The sequence below is a fragment of the Indicator indicator genome, chromosome 7 (genome assembly GCF_027791375.1).
Source record: "Indicator indicator isolate 239-I01 chromosome 7, UM_Iind_1.1, whole genome shotgun sequence".
In the NCBI taxonomy this organism is placed as follows: domain Eukaryota; kingdom Metazoa; phylum Chordata; class Aves; order Piciformes; family Indicatoridae; genus Indicator; species Indicator indicator.
The window spans coordinates 18,362,439-18,373,721 of record NC_072016.1 but is presented as its reverse complement, the minus strand read 5'-3'; the positions used below and the strand labels follow the sequence as shown (position 1 = coordinate 18,373,721).

The 11,283-nt window shown below is 37.8% G+C and overlaps 1 protein-coding gene across 1 annotated transcript in view; it reads left to right on the top strand.

Moving 5' to 3' along the window:
• Nucleotides 1-558: 558 nt before the first annotated feature.
• GBF1 (golgi brefeldin A resistant guanine nucleotide exchange factor 1) overlaps nt 559-11,283 on the top strand; it is a 98,599-nt gene continuing 87,874 nt past the window's right edge. Inside the window, exons 1-2 of the mRNA XM_054382601.1 lie at nt 559-654; nt 1,879-1,945. Of these exons, the coding sequence (XP_054238576.1) occupies nt 559-654; nt 1,879-1,945 (163 nt within the window). The remainder of the gene's footprint in view (nt 655-1,878; nt 1,946-11,283) is intronic.

Here is an 11,283-nt window from a genome sequence, read left to right as displayed (position 1 = left end):
TGGCGTCTTACCCATGACTGTTTTTGCTTGCCTACTTTCTTGAAAGCTTTTTTCTTGAAGTAAGTGTGAAATCAACATCTGTTACAAATTATTTAATTTTGTCAGAGTTTAAAATCTGAGAGAGATTGGCTTTGGCCAGTTTATTCCAGCCACGGATGCTTATTTAACAGAGTACAAGACTGACTTTGTGTTCAGAGTAGAGCTTTGTGACTTTGTGTAAGTGCTGGAGATTGGTTACTGCATTGTCATGGATGCCTGTCCTGGTACCCTAGAGCTTAGATGTCTCTGAACTTACATAGAAGTGCCATAGCAAAGTTGTCTCTTGCTTCACAGATATGCTATCATAAATAACTCTTTCCTCTCATGGTCTTGAAAATACGCTCTGGAAAAGCATCTTCCTTTTGACAAAATGGAATTTGTCTGCCTGCACATAGCAAAGATCCGAAAGAGTTTCTTGCATCTCTGTGGTCCTCCTGCTTGACTTGGGCTGTCTTGATGTTTCATGTGAGGAAGAGCTGCAGATTAATTTGAATTACTTTTATTTTCAGGATAGTCAGGATGGTGGATAAGAACATATACATTGTACAGGGTGAAATCAATGCAGTCGTGGGAGCCATAAAGCGTAACGCCCGATGGAGCACTCACACACATTTGGTAAGTTACCTTGATTTGTTGCTCCCTGTTCATGCTGTGGCAGAAACCACCTGATTTTAGAAAAGTACTTCCAATTTTTTTTTAGCACTTGTTGGAATAACTTTTTCCATTGTTTTATGCTGAGCACTTTTGGCTTTTGTGTGGTAGTGGCTAAAAGAGGTACAAAATTGGACATCTTCTATCTGCATACCCTGTAAAAGCAAAACCCCCACATTGTATTCAACATGAGAATTATCTTCTCTAGGCTTTTTTTTTTTTGCATATATGTGTTATTTTATGAAGCACAATTATTTTATTTATCTTTTGTGCCCTCTTGGAGAATACAGTCTTCATTATGAAAACCATAAAATAAAAATTGGGGAAGTCATTACATAGGATATTTAAAAATTTTTCATGTAGTATTTTTTTTTAGCTCTGTTTTGTGACTGCTAGCTTTATTCTGAACTGAAACCTGTTAGTAGTTTCAAACCTGTTTTGTTAAAAGCTATGAATACACTGTTTTCAACTCTAATGATCCTAAGTCAGTTTATGGCTTCCACAGCGTAAATGTGTGCATGTGGCCTACTGTATCTGTGGTGCACTTTAGAATGTCACCTGTATAGCAGATGGCTGTCATCCAGCACAAATGGTTGCAGTTTGTCAAAGGGCAGGGTCCTTTTTCTTTCTAACAGGCATTTCTTCATTAAAGCTTGCTGCCACCCCGTTGGAGGTGTGGCTGCTGGGTATACCCAGCTTGGAGAAATTGCTGATTCTCCTTATTTTAATATTGTAAAGACAGGCTATAAATTTTGCACTGTGATTCTTTCTTCAAGTTATTTTAATGGCACCAAATGTCATTGTATTTCTGTTCCCATTACAATCTGCATAGATTAACATTCTAGCAAATCCAGATGAGCCATTTCAATATAGTATGAGGTAGATTTGCTCTGAAATTTATTGAACAGCAGAAGGCTAATCAGAAACACTTCTAAGGGCAATAAAACCAAACCAAAATGCTCGGTCTTGAACCTATGCTTTGACATTTGAGCTGTACGATATTGGGGAGCTCTATCAGGGAAATAGAAATGCTTCTCTTGATTTTGTTGGACTAAACATGCTGACAGTGATAGACTCAACCCACAGTACTTATTTCATATGATGGTAAGGTCTTTACTGACCAATTGTTAAGGTTTGTCTTCAGGAATGAGTTTGCCTCATTAATGACTTCCTATATATAACCTATAGGATGAAGAACGGGATCCCCTGCTGCATAGCTTTAGCCTCTTAAAAGAAGTGCTGAATAATATAACAGGTAAGCTTATACAGAAATCAGCAGGTGTATGTACCTGCTAGGATATATGCAAATAAATGTATGGGTCTACTTGTTTGTCTTATTTACTATCCAGAGGTCATATATTCAATAACAAGAGAAGAAAAAAAAATAGACAAATAATACCAACATAAACCAGTACACAAATACCACTGCTGGATATATCTGGATATATACTTATGTGTATGTGTATTTTTTTTGTGTATGCGTGTATAAACACACACATTATTAGATATAAGTATGCATGTTTCTTAAATATACTGAAGCTTGTAATAATCTATAAGATCTGATGTATAATTATGCATAGTCTTTCTGTGCTTTGTTTGCACTTTCTTATCTGTGAATAATGAAAAATATCTGTTTAGAAAGTAGCCTCCCATTATCTGTTTTCACATTCTTCAGTTTGATGGTTTTCATCATCTGTTACCTGTAACAAGTGAAGCACAGACTTCACTTTCCATTTGGGTCTCTTGAGCCTTGATGTGAAAGGGTTACTTTGTGATCAATTGCACTGAAAAGAACTGGAAATCTATATTGACTGCAGAAGTAGAACACAAGGCTGTGATACATATCCTGACAGTTGTCCTTTTCTCCCCAGTCCGTCTTTTTTCTCCTCTCCCTCCGCATTTTGTCTTTTTGTAGTTTCAGGAGTGATTAAGTGTAACCTAAGTATATGTTCAGAGTCTGGAACTGAAGTTAATCCTAAGATGCAAGTGGCATTCTGGTGGTTCTTCCCAAGATTTATCTTCCTGATTGTAATATTGGAAAGGAAGCTTTATTTCTGGTCCTTTTATTACAGGAAGCGTTCAGAACTATGCTCAACCTAAGTTTAAGATGGACTCTGCATTTCTAACAGTGAAATATGCCTGTTCTTGTGCCAGCACTGAACTGGGAATCTTATAAAAAGTATGTTCCCTAGAAGTACAGTAGTGCTGCTTCTAAGTGCTAAGAAGTACTGAGGACATGTGCCAGTTCTAAGCCCTTATTTCTTCCTTTTTGTGGCTGCCTGCAAGTGTTACGCTTCACTTTTGCCAGGTGAACTTCCCTTGGTTGTGAGCTGGACTCTTCTGTCAGGTCATGACATCTTAGGGATCTCCTGCATGGCTTGCATGTTTGGATGTTATGCTTGTAGCCAGACTACATGATGGTCTGGATTTGTGTTTCTTTCATAAGTTCACTCTTCTTCTGTAGGATATTCATGCTGTCACCAAAAGTGTTTTGGGAAGAAATTTTCCTTCGTTTCTTCATATGAGATAAAATTTTCTTTAAAATAAGAGTTCTGGAGTTCTTTTCCATTATTGCAAATATCTCTTCTCATGAAGAAGAGCAGGGAATGTCAGGATGCTCAAATAAACGCAGTACGAGTAAATGTCAGGGACTGGTCATTTACCTAGAATAGCTAGATACAATGTTCTGTTGACTTGTGGAAAAAATGCAAGCCCACTATCTGCTTGTGTCAGAGAAAGCAATATTTAATGTATTGAGAGATTTAGGGGCTTCCCAAAGTCATCATGTAAGTGTGGTTCATGCTGAGATAATAACTGCTTGTATGATGATGATAGCGTGTTGGTTTGACTACATGGGGCTCTCCTAAACATGTAATTTCAGCTTCAGTGACTGCTATTTACTGACTAGTGTCTTGAGATAGGACATCATTGCTGTCGTCCTTTTTTTTTTCAGTTTTAGGGATGGACAAGTTCCCAAGCAGTACTCTGAATGATATGGTCTCCTGGCTCATCTTGCAGGCAATGGAAAGTCCAAGCTTTTTTTTTTTCTTGTGGGTGGTGGGGTTTTTTATGTTTCTTTTTTTTTTTTACTTAGACCTTCCTTTCATGTCTCTCTCATTAGCTCATGGAAACGCATTGCTTTTATATTTAAATTTATTCAAGCTGTAATCTTTGACATTTGAGTTAGCTTTTAGTACAATTTTGCATTTATAGTAATATATATTATGTATTTTCTCAATCCCCCAAGAACCCATTTTAATCTGTTCCGGATGCAAATTTCAGGCTGCCTTGTCCCATCTCCCCTCTTGCTCTCGCCCTCCCTTCCCCTCCCCCATGGAGCATGTTTGATCAGGTGTGGCAGGAATATCCACTGTCAAGCTGCGCCCTTTATATTAGTCAATATTATCCTTCCTTCCCTCCCACTCCCTTCATTCTCCTCTGGGCTTTACCAGTTGATTTATAATTTTGGAATTCTCATCGGAGTCTGTAATACAGTTTGTTCATTATTTAACCAAAACCTGTTTAATGAGCAAAGAGAGGCAATGTAAATGTTAGGCATGTTGCAGTGGAGTACCTTTTGTTCTCCTCTGAGCTAGTGGGTATTAACTCTGTCTTGACTGTGATGCTGAAATACCCTGGTCAAGGGTATAAAGATGCACTGTATGCCTCCAGTAGCTAAATATTCCTGTTCCAAAGTATTGCTCCTCAAGAGTAACTGAATTAATGTAACATATTTTATTTTGTTACCAAAATAATGAAAGCTTGCCTGCAACTAGTAGTGATATGCCATCCCATTGTAATGTCTAAATGGGTTCTTGAAGGAAGCATCTAGAAAAGATGTTCTTGCTCAATACAGACCAACCCATGATTATGGTAAGAGTACCTAGCTAAGGGGCTTGGACCAGAATTGTGTGAAATGGTGTTGCTCTTTAAAATTCTGATGGAGAAACTTAATTTGTGGCAAGAAACTTAATTTGTGGCAATTCTGTATAGACATAAAAACAGTCTAATAATTTGAAAATGAGCAGCATATCTGCTTTCATTCACTGTCTTTTGCTTTATTGTATGCCATTTTTACAGTTTTATGGCACGCATGTATTTCAATTTCTCTTGATAGTAGTTGCCAGAATAACAGAAAGGAAAAACAGACATTCTGTTGTCTTGAGTGATGCCTAAGTTACTCCAGGATAAATTTAGTATCTGGATGCAAGTTTCACTAAGATAAGCACTCTAAGCCCAAGTTTGATGTGGTGGCTTGTGTTGCCAGTGCTTAGAAAAGGCAAAAACTGGTGTCCTGAGTTGTGACCATGTGGAAGCAGTGACTACCAAGCTTTGCCCATGCATGCAAAATGGAACTACAACTATGTCTTCAGAAGTTATTTTAAAACTGATGGAAGCCTTAATACAAATCTGTGTTTAGGGTCACTCTTACCACAATTTTCATTTGACTGATTTTTAAAGTAAGCTGACTATCTAAATAATGTGTTTGGATGTTGAAATATTTGTTCCTTTCCTCAGTTTTGTTATGGATTTAGGTCAACAAAAGGAAGCTTCTTTTTGACATTCACTGATAAGTGAGCATCTTCTCTTTTATGAGTGTTTCCAGTTTAGGATGCTCTTGAGCTCACTAGGCAGAGGTTTTATAACCATGGCTGGAAATAAGAGTTAATTGTATGCCTGTGTTTCCATGATCTACTGCAGATTAGATTTTCTTAAACCTTGGTGTGACTGTTGAAGTCTTAAGATCATTCCAGTATGATGTAGAGGTAATGAGCAGGTACATCTGTAGTTGTTCTCCTCACTGCAGAATTTATGCATTGCTGTGAATGGGGGATGAGCCACTAACCAATATTTCTGTGACTGAGGTGCAGCTTGCTGGTATGTAGGATCACTTTAGGAAAGAAAATGAGTGAGTACAACTGCCTTGTACAAATCAGCACTGCAGTGGGAGAAGCAGGTGTTTGTGGAAAGTGTGTGCATCAAGAGTCTATTTAAATAAGGTTTAAACTAGGTAAACACACCTGTGAAGAGGTACTTGTGTATGTTTTAGGTCCATGAGTACCAGACTTGAAGATTTGAGTCCTTTTATCCTCTAGTGGTTCAGAGTGAGTGCATTTAAACAGAAGCTGCAAAGTAAGCTGTTAGAAGCACTCTGATTTCATGCACATTCATGACATTTTAAATGAATACTTGTACAGTGGGTTCAGAAGAATCTTTTCCTGGCTTATTTCACACAAGGAGCTGCTGCAAATCTCCATCTTTAGAGGGTTGGCCGGGGCATTAAGAGCTGGCTAAAGGTCAAATGGCTGTAACTGTAAGAGAGCCTTTGCCCAGTGTACTGACTTAATATACTTGTTACTGTAGCCATCAGTTTTCTGGTATGTAGATTTGATTGCATATTCATTTTCTTGTGTTTGAGCTCTGGAAATTCAGTTATAAAACAAGACAGGAATTTCATCCTGATTTGTGGTTAGTGTCTGTACTTTTTCTGGAGGATCTAGTTTTAAGAAGTGAGACATTTATAGTAAAATAAATGTGTGGCCTGTTCTCAATGCTATTGAGTAGAACCTGAGATGTTTGTTGTGGTCTGCTCAAGAAATCAGGAAAAGTTGTTCTGGGTTTAGTTTTGTTTTTTTCTTTTTTTAAATTTTTTTTAAAAAAGATATTCCTACCTTGAGTTTTTGCAAGAAGTGCCTGAACTTACCATGAAATAACAAATAGTAATGATCTGTAAGATGTGATACTTCTACCTTTGCATTGAAGGATTGGATGTTATCTAGAGCAGACATTAAAAAAAAAAAAAGTCTGAGCTTTTTTCTATTGCCTGTTAGCCCCATATAAAAGATCTAGAAGACTCACTGGTCTGCTAGATGGTGTCTGTTCCTGTGATAACTCAAACAATTTTTAAATAACAGGTTTCCTGGTTAACTTGGTATTTTGGAAGACCAAGCCCCTCAAGCTAACATTTTGCTATTGTTGCATTCTCTGTAAAATTTTCAAGAAGAATGGAAAGGGTATAAGAAAGGTCAGGAAACTGATAGAGTAAGGTTTCTTCCATAACTTTAACTCCAGAGCTTCATTCTAATTAGTGAATGGCAATACAATTCTAATCCATATTAAGTAACTTGACACAGTGTACATAAGTGCTGATTAATTTCTCTTAATAATTTCTGTCATCTTCTTACTGTAAGAAATAAAAAGATGAAGGTGACAGTCTTAACTCGATGATTTGCTTGTAGGCTGAATCTATACTTCATTTTTGCAGTTTGTTTAGACAATGCAGCAGAAGTAATTTTAAAAGCAAATTCCAAGTCTTCATGAATCCAGGCATCCATGCAAGTGCACGCAAAATATAAACCAGTGTGCAGTATTTTTGCTTTGAAACTGCAGGTAGTTCCAGATGCTCTCTCTGAGAGAGATTGTTTTTAATCTCATTGTAGCATCAAATGTCTGTCTCGTGGCTGAAGTCTTTGAATTTCCCTCAGATAATAGATTTCCGTTGATGGTTTTGGCATAGATTTTCTTCATATTGCTGGAGAAATAATAACCCAGACTTGTCCCAGGTGGTTGCTAATTTTGTACTTTCTGAACAATTTTCTGGGAGTGACACTAATGTGGCATAAAAGTGGTAGCTGCACTGGGAGACCAGGGTATGAACTTCTCAAGCCAAAAACTAACAACAAAATTGTCCTAATTTTACTTAAGATTTTGTTTATTTTTCTGGAATAATTTATTTTCTGGAATAAAGGAATAAAGAGGAGGAATGTGCTTGATGAAGAATAACTGTTAATATTTGTGAAGCTTATAGATGCACCAAGAAAAGCACTATGACCTTTTCCTAGGTGTTTCTGTTGTATGCAGGACATCATTTGTGCAGTGTGTGAAGAGTCAGTTATGAACAGGGTCACTCTGAACTCTAATAGATTCTGTTTAATTGTTCACTGAGCTCTTTCACATAGTTAACTGCATGAAACCAGGAGTCCTGAGAAGGAGAAGCTTGTAATTGAGAGGTTGTGTAACTAAGTTTAAACAGGCAGAAAGGGCTAAATTGTAGTTGTGTATGATCCTTTTTTGTGAGAACTCTTTAGCTCTAGTGTTCATCTTCTGTTTTGTATTTCTGACTAGTAAGTAACTTACTGAATAAATCCAAAAGAAGTGGAGTTACTTTAGGAATATCTAGACCAAAAAAAAAAAACAAAACCAAACCAAAACTTCACCAACTCAGTAAGATGATCTCCATACAAGGTATTTCTGCATTTCTCTTAAAGTCAGGACATTTGAACTTCGGCAGTCAAGCACCACCACCCTTGCAATACCACCTAAGCATTGCTTTAATACAGTTCTTTGGGTGCAGTGTAAGACTAGAGTTTGGAGCTTAACAGTGTTACATCTGTGCATGGCTAATGACTGGCAGGTACAGGCAGGAGGTGGTGCTGTTGGAAGGAATTGTTTCATGACCCCTAATCCTTCAGGACCCAAAGATTTAGATGGACAAGCACTCCTGGCTGTTGCTTGGCAGAGTTCCCACAGTGGGCTTGTTCTGTAACACCAGCCTCCTGTTACCACTGCAGGGCTGGGCTCTGAAGAACTGCCACATGTGCACGGTGTGCAACTGACTCTCTCTTGTTCCACGCTTGTTGAGCAATTACTTTCCCACTTGTTGGGTACTCCATTATTTCCTTCAGTTGCTACTTCTGTGTGAAGTGGAGCCATAAAGGAAATGGCTTAATGTACATACGTTACAGGGCAATAAATTGCAGTTTGATTTGGTAGAAATGCAGTACCAGATGCTCTGTTGAAGTTAAGGTTCATCCTAAGACATCCATGGAGGTTTGGGGTTTTTTGATGGCGATGTCTTTGTTTTCATCAAGACTAGTTAAAAGGAATTGTGGCCAATTAAGAGACATTAAGGCTGTTTGCATTATAGCAAAATCCCTCTGGAAGTAGGACTGTACACGAAATTGCTACATTCCAGAAGTTCAGTAAGTATATAGCTCTTCTGTCTGTCAGTTTCCTTTCAATTGTCTTCTCCCCTTACTAAACTAACCTGTTAAAAGCAATATCTCAGAGGTGATATACTTCAAAGAAGCAATAACTTGTGTCAGAAAGTGCAGGTGCATATTTATGTAGTTGCTTAATGTTACAGGACTACCAAGAAGTATTTGTCATATTAGGGGAAAAAAAAATTCTTTCAGCATAGAATCATAGAATTGTTAGGGTTGGAAGGAACCTTAAGGATCATCTAGTTCCAACCCCCCTGCCAGGGCAGGGACACTTCACACTAGATCAAGTTGATCAGAGCTACATCCCACCTGGCCTTAGAAACCTCCAGGGATGGGGCTTCTACCACCTCTCTGGGCAACATGTTCCAGTGGCTCATCACCCTCATGATGAAGGATTTCTTCCTAATATCCAATCTGCATCTACCCATTTCTAATTTTTTTCCTTTCCCCCTATTATAATTACCTGACATCCTAAGAAGTCCCTCACCAGCTTTCTTGTAAGCCTCCTTAAGATACTGGAAGGCCACAATAAGGTCTTCTGGGAGCCTTCTCTTTTCCAGACTGAATAGCCCTAACTCTTTCAGTCTGTCCTCATAGGAGAGGTGCTCCAAGCCCTCTGATCATTCTTGTGGCCCTTCTCTGGGCACGTTTCAGCAGGTGCATATCCTTCTTGTAATACGGGCTCCAGAACTGGATGCAGTACTCCAGGTGGGGTCTCACCAGAGCGGAGTAGACCTGTCTTGTTTAGTTTAAGGGCATGCATAGACATAGGTTCCTCATCACTTGAACTTGGTAAATTGAATATGTCCGTGCATGGTGCAATTGTGAAGTTAAAACTTGTAACTTCAAACTACTTTTGTATTCCATCATGTTGTGAAAGAAAGAGGCAATGTATAGGTATGTGACAGTTGAGGAGCAGCATGAGACATGGGGGAAAAAATGCCTCAATGTGAGACGGATAGAAATGTAAAACATGTTAGGTGGAAACTTGTGATAGAAGCAACTCTTTTGGTGATAGGGTTTTAGCTGTCTTCTTGAAATAGGTAAACTATTTTCACAAGTTAGGCCTAATGTATTTTGCACTGTAATCACAGTTACACAATTGATACCCCACAGCTGCACTAGATTAATACTTATCTGAGTATATTAAAATTTTCAGTGATGGTGGCACTTTGATCCTCTATCTATACCCTAATATAAACACTTTTAGAAGTTCTAATTTCCATTTCTGTCCTTGTAGCAGCAGTAAGCTAAAACTTACTCCTAGCCATATTGAAACAGTAAATTAGAATAGTCTTTTAGAAAGTGTATGCTGCCTTTGCTTGGTGCAGGAGTTTGAATACTTGCATGACTATAAATAATTTTTGGTGTGTGCTATTTTCAAAACAATGCTGTTCACTTTTGATTGTGTTTAACATAATTCTAGGAGGAAGATTTTTATTAAAATCTGTCCCCCATTACTGATCAGAAAATTGTCATTTTTCTTGATACAGTGATGAAGTCTGCCAAGTCAACTGTTGACAGATTTCATTTACCTCTTGATTAACTGCTTAAATAATTTAGGTGGCAAATTGTAAGTATGAGGTAATATTGAAATAAGTCAAGATGTGGTTGTCATCTTGATCATGGCATTTTGAAGAGCAGTCTATTAGATCTGGGTATAGCCTAGGGGAGGGGCTTCATTCTAGAAATAAAATTAGTGGCAGCAGTAAAATATGTTTGCTTATGTAAGCATCTTTAGTAACTGCACTTAGGAACTTGGATGTTCTTCAAAGTGGGATTAAACAGTTTATAGTAGCCCATAATAGTTCTGTAATAACTGTCATGGCAGCCTGGGAGGAGACATCATTAGTTGTTTTTCACTTCAATCTGTGATTTTTGTGTTTGTTATTCAGAAATACTATGTTTTTCTTTGTGTACTCCAATTTTAGTTACAACATTTGTTTTTTCAGTGTTCAGAAATGAAAATACATTTGGGCAGAATGAAGATCTAAGAAGCACTATCAAGTTGTACTTCCATGCTTCTCCCCTCTTAAATACATTCTCCCTCGGTTTGAAATTAGCATTTCAGATGTGATCGGGCTGGTACAGGGAGAGCACAGTCCTGGGAATATTTACTTTGGTGGCATTTTTGACGATGAACACAGAAGTGTAGGAAATACCTTGGCTCAAATATGCCAGTCTGTTAAAATGTGGTCAACAGGATGCTTTTTCGCTTGGAACAGGAGTATTGTGATGATGAAGCAAAAATAGATTTTGGGGTTTGCAAAGAGATAAGGTCTAAACCCCAAATTTTTCTGAAGGTGTATGGTTTTTTTACATGATATAGGAGTCTGAACATTTTTACCATGAAGGCTTCTGCTACATGACAGGAAGAAATACTCCTCTTTGGTAAATAACATAGTAACCTTTCTTGGGGAAAAGGCTTTGTCGAGTGTATTGGAAATGTAGCAGAGGAAGAAAGCAATAGGACAACTGTAACAGAGTAACTGAACAGTAGTTCAGTAATTGAAAAAAAATAAAAATGTTTTCTAAAGAAAAAAAAAAGATGCTGAAGAAATATGTGACATGGGGAGGATACCATCCCAGG